This window comes from Syngnathus floridae, chromosome 17 (assembly GCF_059516105.1).
Source record: "Syngnathus floridae isolate MCC-2025c chromosome 17, RoL_Sflo_1.0, whole genome shotgun sequence".
NCBI classification, from domain to species: Eukaryota; Metazoa; Chordata; class Actinopteri; order Syngnathiformes; family Syngnathidae; genus Syngnathus; species Syngnathus floridae.
Window position 1 is genome coordinate 12,449,846 of NC_142429.1, and position 16,511 is coordinate 12,466,356.

The window sequence follows — 16,511 nt, forward strand, 5'->3', positions numbered from 1 at the left end:
ACGGCTCGAACAGTAAAAAGTCACTTATTGTTCAAAATACTTTAAACGCTAATATTTTGCATGGAGTATATGTAAATATGCCCGACAGCAAGCGAACGCATCACTATTGAACAAGGCCCAGAAGCCTGGGAGCCGTTTGTTTTCCTTACCGGGCTTCCTCGATTGGACGGCCCGGCCGACCGGGGTTCCGCCCACAAACACAAGGTGGAGTTGAAAAAGGGAGAAAAAAAACAACGTGCTGATCTAATATGAAGCTGTCAAACAGCCACCGACATTTTACAAAACGGCAATTCCCTTCAACGTGCAAAGGTATCGAGGTCCACTTAATAACACACCCAGCGCTTAGACGTAACCCCCACTTTTTAATGAACCAAAAATAATGTCAAGCGTAGCCAGCCATATACGGTTCATGATTTGAGCTTAGTCAGATGTGAACTTTCGCTGTTAGATGCTCGATCGGGTTTGTGAAAAGTGTTGCAAACATCGGCAGCGGAGCGGACATGATGGCCGGTCCGGCTCGGAGGGCCCCTCCACTTGTTAAAAAAAAAGAAAGAAAAAAATGCGATGGCGGCCGACGGAAACGACGGCGGTGGCGTCGATCCGTCCGACAACATGGAAGACGACTCGGCGTCGCGAAAAGGTTGGGTGGGGAGTGGGAAGCTTGCTGCGCGTTGACTGGAGGGAGACTGCGAGTGCGATGGAGGCGGGGGAAGAATCATCTCTGCGGGGACTGGAGCCGAGGACCGACGGCGCAGTACTGGCGATCGTTCAACCCTCCCCTTCTTCCTCTCCAACGACGCCGAGAAGCAGCGAGGTAAGCCCAAGCCGAGCAGCCCCCCGCTCGGGCCCAAATGCAACACGACTGCGCCACGAACGAGTGCCTGAACTTCGCCTATTTGACCGCCGTAAATGTAGCATTTGTTGTATACGTGTGAAAAACGCGATCGGTCGGTCGACGGTCCTCCTTTGTATTCGACATACGGCAGTGGAAAGGGGACACACGAGGTTGGCCATAGCCGTATTTCTTGTCCTCTGCGGCTGGGGGGAAGAGACTTGTGGACACGATACCAGAAGGTAACGCTCCTGTGTTGTTGAAATGACATTCTCGTTGTGGAGAAGTACACGTCCGCGTTGGATGTTAATGGCTTTCGGCTTTCGCGGGAGCTCGCGGTTCTTTCCACGCTAAGACCTCCATGCGGCAGGTTGCAGAAACGCCAGCCGCCCCTCTCGGTTAGCCATCAGGGATCTTGGTTTAGTATCTCGCCGCCCTCTCTCTCCCCCTTCTCTCTTCCCGACTAGCCCCGGACTACCGAGCTCCTCGGTGAACCCGTCTATTTTATTTCGTCGTCTCTGTTCGGCTCGACGAAAAGGAGCCCCGCGGTGGTGAGCCACGTCTATTTTCCCCCTTCTTTCCCCGGGCCGCCATTTGGACCTTGTCACGGTAGGTTTGCTCGGAAGCATGGCGGTCGTCAGAGCTCGTTTGTGGCGCCACGGAAGCTTTTCGGTCTCCGACGTTAGCCTAGCCTCCTGTAATGTAATCACGACTAACCCAAAACTACAGTTGATCGATACTTTCGCATTATCTTTTGAAATAACAATCAAAAACACAATTAGTTTTAGTGTAGCTTTTATTGGATCTTTTTACAGTCTCTCGTCTTTGTGGCTCCTCCAAGCCCCAGCACAACGTTGAGAGCCGACCCATGTACGTTTGGAAACGTATACGTTGTAGAATTTCATATCAACGTTCAAATTATATTTTGATATCGAATTCCGGGTATGTGCTTATTTCAACGTAAGCATTACCTTGAGCACTCGTAACATATTTAGGATAAAATTGAATTCTTACAAAAACCCCGTCAACCGCTTACATATTGTCCTGAAAATGGCACCAAAGGTGATACAAAAGTATCGAGCATAATGGACGGTGTTGAAACGTTGTAAAGGTTCAATGAGTTTTGGGAAACGGTGGCCTGGTAACGAAATTTCGGCGTCGCTGCTTCGCCTTCGGCTGGGGGTTTTCGAGCTAACAGGCTAGCTTGTGCTAGCTGGAGCCATCAAGGACACGACGAACCACGAGGATCCGCCATCATGGAAGCTCCTCTCGGTTACGCCTCACTGAAGAATACACCGCATTTTTGTTAATTCTCGAATCAAACCACACCTAAAAGCATATACGCTACAAACAATCCCCCCCAAAAAACCCTTTGTTAAGCGCTTAGGACAACATGTCGCCATTCTTTCGGTTTATCGTTGAAAATCGAGTGTGGCGCGGCGGAGCGAGATCCGCTGGTGATGAGGCTCCTGTGGCGCAGTGATAGCCGCCATTGTTGGTCCGTTGGTCGGAGAGCGAAAGCAGCTCCCCCGTGGTCAGCTGGTCGCCTCCAGCTGCCTGTCCGTCCACTCGCTTCCTTCCTTCCTGTGTGGATCCACCCCACCCGAAAATCCTCCATTAGCCAACGGGCCCAGGCGCAGAAAATAGTCGTTGCGTGTAGGAAGAAGGTTGGAAGGGAGGGAGGGAGGAAAGGAGGGGGAAAGAAGGCGAAATTCCGTGTGGCTGGAAAGTAGCTTGACGGAGACTGGGAGCTAAGGCGTTGCTACTTGTTAGCCCGCCGCGCGTAGTGTTATTTGAGATTGAGAGCAGTCGCAAACTATCGCCTGTGTGTGTGTGTGTGTGTGCGTGTGTGTCTCAACGCAGAGCGTAAACGTTTTAGGGGCGGCGTAATGAATAGAAGCCATTATGTCCACGTTGGAATGCCCATTCTCACCACCTTGCCACGTCTAATCATGTTGAGAACAACATTTGTTATTAGATTCACGATTCTTTCTTTTGTATTTTGTTTTTGCGATACCACATTCAAATGGACCCATGAAAAAAATCCTTTTCATTCCCTTTATAATGGCTTGTACTCCAGGCCAACTCCACCATTTTAGGTCAAACGGTGAAGGTGACTTGAAAAATGAATGGCTTGTATATTATTTAAAAACTCCTATTATTATCATCCTATTACCCGTTGAATATAGATTTCGTGATACGTAGCTACAGCGAGTTGTAAGTGGTGAATTTACCACGCCTTCAAATATACATTGGTATGGTTAGTAACTACAAACTCATTTTGCCTTATTTCTCCAGATTAAATAAAGGACAACCCACAAATGAATGGAAACATGGAGGCAACATCCCAACATCAAGGTAGTGAGTGCGCGGCGTGGCTCCACTCTCATTTGAAATTGTCACACTCTTGCTTGGTTGACCTAATATGTATGTTATTGAACTTTGCGCTGCAGTGTGGGCCCAGGACGACGTGCTCCAATTGCTGGAGTCCATGAAGTTGGCACTGCCGCAGAAGGACCTGACCAAGTACAAGACGTCAGAGTCCCACCTGGACTGGCAGAAAGTGGCCTTCAACTCCTACACGGCCGACATGTGCAAGCTGAAGTGGCTGGAGGTCGCCAAAGAGGTGAGGCCACCAGGGTTGAGGCGATAGTTTGGAAACGGCACAAAATTCATTGAGTCTGACGACAACAGATCCGTAAATTCCGGACCCTCACCGAGCTGATATTGGACGCTCAGGACTACATCAAGAACCCATACAAAGGCAAGAAACTAAAGGTAACCTATGACAGCCTCTTATTCTTTGGTTTTTCATGACTTAAATTAGCCGTTTATGCAGCACACAAGATGCACCCACAATCAGGTTTTGGAAAATAAACGGCATCAAATGTGGCGGGATGTAGTCCAGAGGGTTCAGGAACCTGCGTTTCCTCCCCTGACAGAAACATCCGGATTTTCCCAAGAAGCCCCTGACACCGTACTTCCGCTTCTTCATGGAGAAGAGGGCCAAGTATGCCAAATTGCATCCGGAAATGAGCAACTTGGATCTGACCAAGATCTTGTCCAAGAAATATCGTGAGCTGCCTGACAAAAAAAAGGTAAAGTGCCAGATGCTTTGGGCTAGAATGGGGGGAAAAGAAACGGAAATCCATCTGAAGACATTTTTTTTCCCTTTTCTTTGCACCGTGCAGAAAAAATACTTGGATGACTTTGTGAAGGACAAAGAGGTTTTTGTCCACAGCATGATGAGGTTCAGGTAAGTTCAGCTATTGAGTACTTGGATTTGGCTCCTTATGGTGGCCATCACATTTTGAAAACGTTTCCCGTCTACCAGGGAGGAGCACCCGGAGCTGATGGAGAGCATGACTAAAAAAGGCTCAAATGTTCCCGAGAAGGCCAAAACGCCTCAGCAGCTGTGGTACACCCACGAAAAGAAGGCCTTCCTCAAAGGCCACCCTGACGTAAGTTGACTTTTCTTTGCCGCCCGTATGCCTCATTTCACCATTGAGGAGCTCTTGCCGTTCTTTTCCAGGCTACCACAAAGGATATCAAGGACTACCTCAGCAAGCAGTGGACACAGCTGTCGGACAAGAAGAGACTCAAGTGGATCGCCAAGTCGCTGGAGCAGCATAAGCTGTACGAGGTGAGCTGGAAGATGGCGGCGGCGGCGGCAGCACATCACGTGCCAGCGGCAGCACATCACGTGCCAGCTTGTCTGTCTAATAGAGACAAAATGCCACGCGTTGGATGATTTGGCTTCCCATCACGTTTGTGGCTTTGATATTGGCAGGAGACCATGCGCGAGTACATTCAGCAGCATCCTGAGATGAACCTGACGCAGGGGGACATCGTCAAGTCCACTCTGACCAAAGCCGAGAGGCACCTGAAGGACAAGTCCGACGGCCGTCCCGACAAACCTCCACCGTGAGTCAGCGCCCCGTCTGAGTCCCTCCCTCGGCCGCAGAAAGCGGCTACTCATCATTTCCTTCCTTCCTTCCTTCCTTCCTTCCTTCCTTCCTTCCTTCCTTCCTTCCTTCCTTCCTTCCTTCCTTCCTTCCTTCCTTCCTTCCTTCCTTCCTTCCTTCCTTCCTAACTTCCTTCCTTCCTTCCTTCCTTCCTTCCTTCCTTCCTTCCTTCCTTCCTTCCTTCCTTCCCTCCCTCCCTCCCTCCCTCCCTCCCTCCTTCCTTCCTTCCTTCCTTCCTTCCTTCCTTCCTTCCTTCCTTCCTTCCTTCCTTCCTTCCTTCCTTCCTTCCTTCCTTCCTTCCTTCCTTCCTTCCTTCCAGGAACGGTTACTCCATGTTCTGCGCCGAGCTGATGTCCAGCATGAAGGACGTGCCCAGCACTGAGCGTATGGTCATGTGCAGCCAGCGCTGGAAGCTGCTCAAGCAGAACGAGAAGGATGCCTACCAGAAGCGCTGTGAGCAGGTAACGCAAAATGCTTGCCTCTCACCATATGGCTTGTCTTCATAGTGCTCTAAATGTCCTCCTTTTTTTTTCTTTTCTCTCTCTGCAGAGGAAGAAGGAATACGAAATTGAGATGAACAGATTCCTCAGCGTAAGTTCTTTTCATGCGTCGCCTTGGCTTGGCATCCCCATATGTGTTTACGCTTTGAATTCACACATTGTCGCCATTTTGGGATCGCTTCAGAGTTTGTCTGAGGAGGAGCAGCAGAGGGTCTTGGGTGAGGACAAGGTGGGCTTCAAGCGGGGCAGCGGGGCCAACAGCGCGGCGTCCAGAAAGAACTCCAAAGCCAAGGTGCCCAGAGATGTCCATTTTGGTCTTTGTGCTCGCAATGTCTGACGTTTGACTTCTGATTTGCAGGCCAACGCGGAGAAACCCAAGCGGCCCATCTCAGCCATGTTCATCTTCTCCGAGGAGAAGCGTCCCAAGCTGCACCAGGAACGTCCGGATCTCTCCGAAAGCGAACTCACGCGAATGCTGGCGCGCATGTGGAACGAGCTGCCGGACAAGAAAAAGGTACGAGTGTTTTTTTTTCCCCCCTCCCTTGAATACGTGGGACTGAGCCGCCTCCTCGTTCTGAACGCAGGAGAAGTACAAGCGACTGGAGGCGGTCTTGAAGGCGGGGTCGGAGAAAAAGGAGGACCGTAGTCTGCCCGACCCACCCAAGACGGCGCAGGACATCTGGCAGCAAAGCGTCATCGGAGACTATCTGGCCAGATTTAAGGTAAGCCGTGTACAAACACTTGACCTATTTCAGTAAACATTGAATGGAGTGGAAAAACAAAACAAAACAAAACAAAACAAAGATGCATGTGCAATGCAGAACGACCGGCCCAAGGCTCAGAAGGCGATGGAGGCCACCTGGAGTACTATGGAAAAGAAAGAAAAGATCATGTGGATCAAAAAGGCGGCAGAAGACCAGAAAAGATACGAGGTGAGCCAGCGCCACGACGACCTCGGCCCGGCGGCAGCTAAGCGCCATTCCGCCTGTCGTCCGCAGCGAGACCTGTGCGAGATGCGTTCGCCCGTCGCCACCGCCGTGGCCTCTGGGAAGAAGATGAAGTTTGAGGGCGAACCCAAGAAGCCGCCGTCGTGAGTTGCGCTCGCAATTTGTCGCGGGCTTCCCTCTCCCCCTTCCTTCCTTCCTTCCTTCCTTCCTTCCTTCCTTCCTTCCTTCCTTCCTTCCTTCCTTCCTTCCTGCTGACGTCCTGTTTTGCTCCAGAAACGGCTACCAGAAGTTCTCTCAGGAGATGCTGTCCAACGGAGAGCTCAACCACCTGCCCATGAAGGAGAGGATGACGGAGATTGGTAGCCGCTGGCAGAGGCTGCCCCTCAAGGACAAGGACCGCTACAAAAAGATTGCAGAGGAGATGCAGAGGCAGTACAAAGTGCTGCTTGAGCAGTGGCTGGCCGTGAGTGATGCTGCTTCTGCTAAAAAAGAAAGTCATCCAATTCTGCTGCTTCTTCTAATCCCTCCCTCCCTCCCTCAGAGTGTATCTTCTCAAGTTAGGAATTCCTACAAAGAGTACAACTCACAGGTGAGGCGCAGCACAATATGAGAAGCTGGGTTTATTGTGGTGGCATGTTTCAATTCCAATTTGCCCTCTTGATCTTCCAGAAAAGAAAAACCCCGACAAAACCAGGAGGCCCCAAGGCAAAGGTCAAGAAATCGGTAAGGTGCTAGCATTGGACCGCTAAAGTGATCAGCCCGAAATATTTTTGGCTTCAAAGATGCAAGGATCTCTCCCAAGCGGACAAAATCCAGATGTAGAAGCTGAACAGCCAACGATAGCGTTTATGCACGGCTTCCCACAGGACACCGAGGAAGAAGACGACGACGATGACGACGACGACGACGATGATGAAAAGGACAGGGCTTCCTCCGAAGCGGGCTCCTCCAGTGAAGATGATGACGACGACGATGACGACGATGACGTAAGTTGCGCCGATACGTTTTGGGAAAAGCGGGAATCTTTTAGATTCTCACAGACCGTTCCAAATGTTTGTGTTGAAGAAGGACGATGATGACGAAGACGACGACGAGGTGGACGACAAGGAGAACAAGTCAGAAGACAGTAGCAGCGAGTCCAACTCTGGCGGCTCGTCAGACTCGGACTCAGACTGAAGAGAGGCACAGGGGGCGGGACCACCGTGACGACGGGACAGACCAAGCTGAGCCACGGGGGCTTCATTCGGGGGGGGGGGGATCTCTGCCACTGTGCCAACCCCTGCCCAAGCCGCCACCTCCATTTCTCACCCACCCACTTTTTTTTTTTTTTTTTTTACCCCTTCCTTCCTTCCTTCCTTCCTTCCTTCCTTCCTTCCTTCCCTTCTTTTCTTTTAATTTCTTCCCTTCATCAGCCCCTCGCTGAGTTTTAGTCGGACCTGCATCCCACTGGTTTGGCGATGTTCTGAACTGACACTTATTTGTTTTGAGTTTGAAAACAATGTCGTCCATTTTATTTGATTGTTCCACAGGGACGAACGAGCCAGGCTTCTCGCAGCCAAAGAACACGACGAGCGGGTGGGACACTTCAAGCAGGGAGAGGGGCGGGCAGGATGCGAGGGTATTTGTACTGGAAAAAGTTGCACTCTTAAGAATGTTTCCTTGTTAATACTTTCCCCCCCCTTCTACTTTTTCCTCTGCTTTTGATTTTATCCTATTGACTTCTTAAAGAGGTGGTATTTTTTCAGATATAAAAAACAAAAAAAACAAAAACAAAAGAAGCCATGATGAATGTTTTGGATTTTATTTTCTGTTGTCATTGCTGGAACGTTGTTTAAAATGCTGCAGTGCAAACAAGATTTCAATCTCGGTTATTGTATCCCCCCCACCCCACCCCCACCCACAGCTTTTTCTTCTTCTTCATCGAGGGCCGTTATACTCATTGAAACCGAGAGCACCGGTCGCAACACAAACTGTCTTGACGTTGCGCCTCCTTGCAAACACACATTGACTTGCGTTATCACAGTTGTAAACAAAAGCAATTCATGGGAAGTTATTTGTTTGGTTCTCTTAGAGGCTCTGCACATTTTGAGGTTTGTTGTTCATTTTTATGTCCAAACTACAAATAAATCAAGTTGTTGTGCAACGCTTCCTATGTTCCCCCATGCATGCTTTATTTAAAAAAACACATTTAAATTGGGTCATTTGAATGTTGTTTGATCTTGGTTAACTCCCTCCAAATCTTCACTTAGTTGTAGAATGGATGACACAGACTACAAGATGAATGTACATATTAGACATTTTTGCTTGGTGACACACACCATGACTTACATTAGTTATAATCTTCTGTTTGTGATACTGATTTGTGATTGAATCAAAGTTAAAAGGGAGGTGGCAGTGTGTATTATTCTTGTAAATACTGTTTTATTTTGTATTGAGTGGTTTTCTTTTCTCCCGTCCGTTGCTTGGTTTTTGTTTTCCTTGAGATGAAATGTTTGAAATGTTGAAAAAAAGCAACAAGAAAAAAGCTTTACAACTTTGTACTGCTGATCATTTGACCAACAAACAAACAAAAACATGTTTTCTATAGCAGAGGGTGTTATGATGTCCTTGTCGTTCAAGTATTTGGGCAAATAAACACAATCTTGAAAAATGGCTTGTCTTTTAAGTATGGGGGAGTTAAAAAGTGATTATTCTAAAGACAACTCAGGGTCGTGTTGAGGATGAAGAAATGTTTTTGAGAAAACGTTGTAGTATCTATCTAGTATTCGATACGGAAAAGTATTTGTGTGACCAGTCAGTTATAAAAACAAAAACAAAAAACAACCTACTCTTAGTGGTGGCAAATAAAACAGGGTATAATTTTATAATTATAGATAGCGGACAACAGGATTTTTTAAAATGATTATTTCTTTGTAGGTATTCCGTGTGTAGCGCCTTCCAATTGTTTTTCATAGTGCGTGACATCAACGTCTCGTGACGTAGCCGGAAGTACCTCGTTATCTCGCGCTGTGATTGGTCGAGCGCTGCTGCATGGCCGCCTTACGCCTGTCAAGCTGCACAAAACGGCTGGCCGTTTCTTTCTTCCTTTAACACCTGCAACGAACAAACAAGAAGGAGAAATAGAATTACACGTTTCTCTTTTTTTCCCCCCTCTGAGACCCAGCAAATATGGACGTCGAAGAGGATTCCTCGCGCTGACTGACGCGAATCACGTCGAGTCGGCTGCCTTCCGCCCGGGGGAAACGGGCTGCTTCCGTGACGACCGACGAGGTAAAAGGAAAGCAACATCGAAATGGTGATGTTGATGATGGTCGTGGTGGTGGTGGTGATGCCATGCCACGCCGTGCCGTGCCGTGCCGTGCCGTGCCATGCCATGCCACGCCACGCCACGCCATGCCACGCCATGCCATGCCATGCCATGCCGAAGAGCCTCACTGCTCCCTGTGGCACGCTTGTCACGGTTTGGAAAGGAAGAGCTTGCATGGAGATAATTAACGACTTTTGGTGACCCGTAATGTTTACTCAGATAACACACACAAAAAGACAGCCGCATGCATGTTGACGTATTATGTTCATTCAGTTGCCTGTTCTAATATCATTTGTTGTCATTGAATAACTTCTGCACCAAAAGTGAGCACTGTTTAATTGTCTTAATAATTGTGGCCTTTTGTCACTTGATGGCTGTATTTTCCCTTTCTCGACAGGATGAAGAGAGAAAAGCGACTTAAAAGCTTAAAAGTGAGTCATTTGGAGTGAATGACTTGGATGGGCGTCATTTGTGTCACCACCAATGTTTTTTATTTCTGTTCTGAACGGACTGATTTTGTATTCTTTGCATCGATATGTTCAATGTCTTTATTTGGTCAAGTCGAAATGGAGGCAACTGGCATGAATGTAGGCCGACATGACCTTGGGCGTTAATGAGAACGCCGAGTTTGTTTGTCACCATAAGAGATCCTACAATCTGTTACACCTATGTGTGTGTGTGTCCCTACGAATGTTTTTGGGCTTGGTAAATAATAACCAGTTATTGTACCTGTTGCTACCACGATGCAGGTACGCAGCGTCGTTGGGTTCCAACGCCATTGAGAAGATTCAGCAGAGGGGTTTTCAAATGAAAATGGAGGATATGGCCCTGTCAGGCCCAGACAACACCAGGCTGGAGGTACTGCAATGGTTCAAAGTGAGTTGTCACTCTTGATGTTTAACAGTCCCGCCCGCATGTGCGCGCTAGGCCTTGGTCCACGACATCTACTCCGAGCTGGTGGAGGACGCCTGCCTCGGCCTTTGCTTTGAGGTGCATCGCGCCGTCAAGCATGGCTACTTCTTCCTGGACGACACCGACCCGGAGAGCGCCAAAGAATTTGGTCGGTCCATTTGCGGCCGTTTGTTCTCCGTCGGCTTTTTTTCGTTCGATCGACTAGAGCTGTTGTCCGTGTCTGTGCAGAGATTGTGGACCAGCCCGGACTGGACATCTTTGGCCAGGTGTACAACCAGTGGAAGAACAAGGAGTGCGAGTGTCCCAATTGCAAGCGACTCATCGCGGCGTCCCGCTTCGCACCGCACCTGGAAAAGTGTCTGGGCATGGGGCGCAACAGCAGCCGCATCGCTAGCCGCAGGTCGGCCCCCAAATGGAGCCTCCTCACATCAAATGTTATCCATCCTATGGATTTGTTCATTTTGACAGGCTGGCCAGCAACAACAACAACGTGAGCAAGTCGGAGAGCGACCAGGAAGACAACGACGACCTGAACGACAACGACTGGTCGTACGGCGCCGAGAAGAAATGTGAGCAATGTGAAAAGCCCACCGAAGCTCCTGCTGCTCTCGTGTATATATATAGCAAGCCATCTTTGTTGTTGCTGTTGTTGTTATTTTTGTATTTTCTGATTGCAGCCAAGAAGAGAAAGTCAGATAAGGTCTTTACGGTATTTCTCTCGTTCTATACGGAGTTGTGATCTGTCTTGTAACTGCTCTTTTTCCCTCTGCGCAGAATCAAAATTCACCGCGACGATCCAAATCTCTGAAGCACAAAAACGGTAAGGAGTCTTTTCTTTCCTTTCAAGCAATTCATTGCAAGATAGTAATTGACTTTCAAAGTGTACCTTATATGAATTTGCTCGCCTTCTCATGTCCAAACTTGATGTAGTTCTTGGGATGAAATGCATTTCAGGTGACCTGGGCAGCAGCAGCAGCAGCAGCAGCATCTCCTCAGAAGCGTTCAAGGTGGACTCTTCCTTCTTAGCCCGTTTGCCAGCAGTCACGCTTTCCAGGACGCCGCAATAAGCCAGCGCTCTTCTCTCTCTCTCTCTCTCTCTCTCCCTCTCTTTTGCCTTCGTCCAGTACAATAACTACAACAACGCCGGGATCAATTACGAAACTCTGGGCCCTGACGAAGTCAGGTCGCTGCTGACCACGGTGAGAGAACCACTCTTACGGACTGCTTCCTAAGGACTGCTTGTACGGCTGGGATATTCCACCAATGGAAGAAACAGACTTGGTGATGGATGCTTTGCTAAGCTTGTGTGTGTGTGTGTGTGTGTGTGTGTGTGTGTGTGTGTGTGTGTGTGTGTGTGTGTGCGTGTGCGTGTGTTTGCAGCAATGTGGGGTGATCTCTGAACACACCAAGAAGATGTGCACCAGGTATGTAGCGCACGCACCCAGCTGCCATGTTCTTGCGCCTGTCCGTCTTCCCCTATCACTTTTCTCCCTTTCCACTATATGAAGTGAAAGTGAAAGCGACTTTCGCTTTCATCTTCATCTACTTCCAATGTTGGGACCGACCGAAGGTTGAACACAAGTTGGCAGCAGGGCCGGCGACCCGCACGCACGTGTCTCCCTCCCTCCCTCCCTCCCTCCCTCCCTCCCTCCCTCCCTCCGGCCGGACAGGCCTCCGGGCCTGTCACCAGCCTCCTTCACCACCCACAGACCTGGCGCAATTGGATCTATATATTTGCAATTCAAACAAAATGTCACCCTCCCTGCTCACTACGACAGTGATTGGCCACCTTTGCCTTATCTCTGTGTGAAAGGGGGCCAATTACGGTGAAAGGGTCTCCCTCCCTTCCTCCATCGAGGCTGGTGTCAGTCGGGGAAGTGTAACGCCACCTTGTGTCCCGCCCACCAGGTCTCAGCGCTGTCCCCAGCACACGGACGAGCAGAGGAGGAGCGTCAGGGTGTTCCTCCTGGGGCCGTCCGCGTGAGTGTGCCCCCCCCCCCACCCCACCCCCCCAATAGCGTCCTTGATCCCAGCCCCATCCCTTCCGTGTGTACTTAACTCGTGTATGAGTGAGTGATGGCTTCTGTCGGTTAAAAGGAGCCATGTTTGACAAGTCAAGATTGCAGCTGCAGTGACAACAGTCATTTCAGTCAAGGCAAGAATAACACCAGAGTCGTGATGATGATGCTGATTAAAAGTACACAATAGGACACCATACAAGCAAATTGGATGTACCGAGTTTGATTTCCAGGGCTGTCCACACAGGAAGTGACCTTATTTTGTGCACTTGTCATGATCACCAGGTCGTCCCTCCCTGACCCCGACGCCACGGCCGAGAGCGACGCCTTTGAGCTCCAAGGGGACGGCGGTGGTGGCGGCGGCGGAGGTGGCGGCGGCGGCGGAGGTGGCGGCGGCGGCGGAGGTGGCAGCGGCGGCGGCGGCGGCGGCGGGGCTCACAATCTCATCAGCCGCCTGCAGTGGGAAGACTCGCCGGAGATTTCGCCCACTGACTCCGCCTCATCCAGAGCCAGTAAGGAATGGAATGCAATTTTTAAAATGGATTTTATTTTGCCCACAAACGTTATTAGTTCTTTTAGTTTGGATTTGATTTCTTTTTAATTGGTTGAATTTGATTAGTTTGAGTATTATTGTTTATCGTTTTTGGAAATGATTCTCCTCACAGGCACCAACCATTCTGACCCTCGTAGGCCGAAGAAGAAGAAGCGGACCTCACTGATTTTGAACAGCACTTCAGGAGGAGGAGGCGGCGGCGGCGGCGAAGGAACAAGCGGAAGTCTAACAAGCGGAAGTCTAACAAGTGGCAGCAATGGAGGCGTCTCGCAGAGTAATATTAGCTTGCCCGCCAAAAAAAAGCGCCCAAAACCTCCTGCTGCATCTATCTCCAGCATCTACGATGACTTGAACTAGCACCAGAGAACATTTTTCCCCTCCACGTCTCTACTACGCCTAGGTTCGGAATGAGGCATTCAGGTGCAACGCACACGCACACACACACATGCATTCCTCTGCTCGCTCTCCTGCTGTGTGTATTTCAGGTTTAGTGTAACTCATGTGAACCATATATGCTAATTTTGCATTCTTGTGACATATATTTTGAGTTTTGTTAAGATTATCATGACCTAATTATTTGTTGTAAATGATGTATTTGCACATGAAACTGTAATGGTGGTGGAGATGGACAAGGTAAGCTCAAATCTAATTGTGTCTATTTTTATAGTCCTGTGAAGTTTTGTAAAAGTGTTTTGGTGATGTGAGCTCAAAATATTAACACGTGTATAGATAGATAGATAGATAGATAGATAGATAGATAGATAGATAGATAGATAGATAGATAAAAGTATTTCATGAGCACTGTCCTTCATTGCTGACATTTGTAAATAAACAAAAAGAGTGGGAAGGTTTTTTTGTAATGCTTTTAATTGGAGACATTAGACTCCAGATGTCTTTTTTCTCATAAGTGCCAGATTCATTTGTTTCATTCATTCCTTTTATTTACACTAAATACACAACATTGTACACATAAAAAGACACTAGGCCTGTTCTACTTGAACAATACAGCATCTCAGCCTTTAAATTAATTTCTTCACACCACAGCAAATATGTTGGGCTTGAATCATGGATGGAGAAACGAGAGCTAACAAAGCAGAAATGAAAGCTTAATCACAGGTCTTTTTTTCTTCTTCTCCCCCTCCCCTGTGGAAATGTGTTAGCAGGATTGGCCAAAAGCATCCGGTGGTGTTTTAATGGCAGCAGAGAGGGGCCCGCCTGGAGGGGAAAAAATGCAGGTGGGTGGACTTCTGCTTGTTTTGTTTTTTTCTTTGGTTTTCAGCATATGAACGGTCCAAATCTGGGGCCGTGCTAGTGTTGTTACATGCCAACGAGTTTCTTCAGCGGCCGTGCATGCCGAAGATGAGGAAGCTGAAGAAGATGGTGACACCCACCAGGGAGATGGTGGCGGGCGCAGTGAAGAACTGGCGGTAGTTGATGCGGAAGTACCACACCACGGCCAGGATCACCACAAACACGGGTACCACCAGGCTGCCCGTGCTGACCGCCACGCCCGCCGCCCGCAGGCCCCCGGAGACGGCAGGCGCCCCCTGGGGAGAGCCGGCGGCCCCCGCCTCAGGGCCGCCGTCGTGCGGGGCCTGCGAGACGTGGCAGTGGATGACGCTGTTGTGAGTCACGTTCAGGGACAGCAGAGTCCTCTTGGAGTCCTGCAGGAGTTGCCCTTGGTAGATCAGCTTGATCTGATGCTCACGCCCAGAGAAGTACTTACTGGCAGGGGAGAAAGTCACAAGGTAAGTGGCGTGTTTCCTCATCGCTGATCGCACGTGCAATCGTGTTGCTCTGCCTATTTGCTAGTCACAAACGGACGGACGGACCTTTTTCAACAGCTTTCTGAAATGCCGCCGCTAAAGACTAAAAGCGATGCCATCTTGTGGCCATGTGGTGTAAAGCACCTACGTGGGTTTCTCAAGGCCAGTCAGAAAATTGTTCCTTTTACCCACTTCAATTGGGCTCATTGGAATTTGTGACAACTAGCTAGCTAGCTAACAGCAACATGGTGTGATGTGGTGTGGTGTGGTGTGCGGCGTGGCGTGGCGTGGCGCAAGGTGTGCCCTAACCTCTTGAGTTGGTCCACAGTGTGGTGAGGTTTGACCACGGCCACTTCCTCTGTGTCGTTTAAAAACTTGAGTCGCACGCAAAAGGACGGAGTGGTAGACATGTCCTTTTGATAACGCTGCACTCTCTCTTCTTCTTCACCGTAATCCTCGTCTTCCTCCTCGTCCGAAGCGTGAATCCTGCCCCCGGGGGGTGCTTTGCTCTGAATGTCCAGCAGCAGGTCAGTGTCTTCCGGCGAGGCCACCTCATCCGTCTCGCCGCCGTCATCCGGCTTGTTCTCCAGCGAGGGCGGGGCGGCGCCCGTCTGCTCCGGGGCATCCACCTGGACGTCGCCGCCGCCCGCATCCCCGCCCACCCCGATGAGGGAGGCGTGAGCGCCTGCCGACAGGATGGTGCCCAGGATGTGGTCGCCGCGCTCTGCCACGTGTGTGGAGAGCCAGGCCAGGACCAGCGCCAGGGCCACAAGCAGGGCCCCCCCCACCGCTGTGGCCTCGCCGCCCATCCCGTCCAGCATGGTCAGTGCACACACTGCCATCTTCTCCTGCATAAATGGTATATTAATTATATATATATATATATAATTCATTGTATACGTATATAAAAATGTTTTTTTATTTTTTTGCGGTCATCTTCGGGGCAAAATCTTACATGGATTTCTTGTCCGACGAGCCAGTGTTTACTTAGAATAGAACTCTACTGACGATTTTTCATGGCATAATGTTTCCTTGGAATCGAGTGCTTTGTGGCAAACGATGCAGTACATTGATCGGCAAATGTTAAACAAGATTTTGCCGTTGCATCAACGAGAATTTTGCTAACAAACTCCTGTGCTTATGTAGTGCTTGCGGTATATATATATATATATCACGTGTTCGGCATTCCCTCCTCAATCCCAAGGGAAAATGGACCCGGAAATGGGACCCAAGACGGACGGCTCATTTGTTGACGTCACAATCCGGTTATTTAACGTTGCGCGGCTACAATGCATTCCAAAAAGGGCTTCATCATCATCAAATCAAGGACATGCCAAGCGTGTTTTGACGCAGATTTTTACGCCAGCCAATGAGCAATATTGCGACTCTCGTCCAAGCGTTGATTCACGTCAATAACGAGCAGCGTTAGCCTCGCGAGCTAAGCCCAAGCTAAATCAAAGAAAACGAAAGCTCTTGCCTCCATTTTCGCGACTCCCCTTTCACGTTCATCATCGCAAATACCCGCGATGTGGAGGACGCGATTGTTTCTTACCAGCCAGGCGTGCGATCAGAGCATGTTTGACGACGAACTTGATCGATGCTAGTAGCTAGCAAGCGGCTACTTCCTCAAAACAGGACACGCACGCACGCACACACACACACACACACTCAGGCGGAAGAGAGGAGGGACGTCAGCAACCCGTTGCTGTGC

General features: G+C 49.4%; 3 protein-coding genes across 12 annotated transcripts; 2 read left to right on the plus strand and 1 right to left on the minus strand.

The window, feature by feature from the left end:
* The first annotated feature begins 257 nt into the window (after nt 1–257).
* On the plus strand, nt 258–8,392 carry ubtf (upstream binding transcription factor). Of its 8 annotated transcripts, none has more exons than XM_088357131.1 (21): nt 260–814; nt 3,131–3,190; nt 3,286–3,458; nt 3,527–3,610; nt 3,775–3,930; nt 4,024–4,088; nt 4,167–4,293; nt 4,365–4,475; nt 4,623–4,756; nt 5,117–5,258; nt 5,347–5,388; nt 5,482–5,589; nt 5,656–5,811; nt 5,882–6,019; nt 6,119–6,229; nt 6,296–6,387; nt 6,518–6,707; nt 6,786–6,833; nt 6,914–6,967; nt 7,111–7,230; nt 7,313–8,392. In XM_088357131.1, the coding sequence occupies exons 2-21, from the start codon at nt 3,154–3,156 to the stop codon at nt 7,418–7,420; spliced, it is 2,196 nt and encodes a 731-aa protein (XP_088213257.1). In that variant the 5' UTR covers nt 260–814; nt 3,131–3,153; the 3' UTR covers nt 7,421–8,392. The 8 variants fall into 8 exon arrangements, with proteins under 8 accessions (XP_088213255.1, XP_088213251.1, XP_088213257.1 ...); XM_088357130.1 differs by having other exon boundaries at nt 262–814; nt 7,310–8,392; XM_088357129.1 differs by having other exon boundaries at nt 258–814; nt 6,119–6,387.
* Nucleotides 8,393–9,239: 847 nt separating this feature from the next.
* atxn7l3a (ataxin 7 like 3a) lies at nt 9,240–14,456 on the plus strand. 3 transcript variants are annotated; one of them, XM_088357148.1, is made up of 14 exons: nt 9,241–9,514; nt 9,949–9,982; nt 10,301–10,409; nt 10,479–10,611; nt 10,692–10,863; nt 10,932–11,032; nt 11,141–11,163; nt 11,238–11,283; nt 11,418–11,470; nt 11,588–11,662; nt 11,844–11,887; nt 12,372–12,443; nt 12,767–12,993; nt 13,147–14,456. In XM_088357148.1, exons 3-14 carry the CDS (start codon nt 10,359–10,361, stop codon nt 13,389–13,391), a joined length of 1,242 nt encoding a protein of 413 aa, XP_088213274.1. In that variant the 5' UTR covers nt 9,241–9,514; nt 9,949–9,982; nt 10,301–10,358; the 3' UTR covers nt 13,392–14,456. The 3 variants fall into 3 exon arrangements, with proteins under 3 accessions (XP_088213272.1, XP_088213273.1, XP_088213274.1); XM_088357146.1 differs by having other exon boundaries at nt 9,240–9,514; nt 10,932–11,163; XM_088357147.1 differs by lacking the exon at nt 12,372–12,443 and having other exon boundaries at nt 9,240–9,514; nt 10,932–11,163.
* tmub2 (transmembrane and ubiquitin-like domain containing 2) lies at nt 13,880–16,510 on the minus strand. Its single transcript, XM_088357155.1, has 3 exons — nt 16,353–16,510; nt 15,110–15,648; nt 13,880–14,759 (listed from the first exon to the last, which is right to left on the minus strand). The coding sequence occupies exons 2-3, from the start codon at nt 15,640–15,642 to the stop codon at nt 14,372–14,374; spliced, it is 921 nt and encodes a 306-aa protein (XP_088213281.1). The 5' UTR covers nt 15,643–15,648; nt 16,353–16,510; the 3' UTR covers nt 13,880–14,371.
* Nucleotide 16,511: the final 1 nt, after the last annotated feature.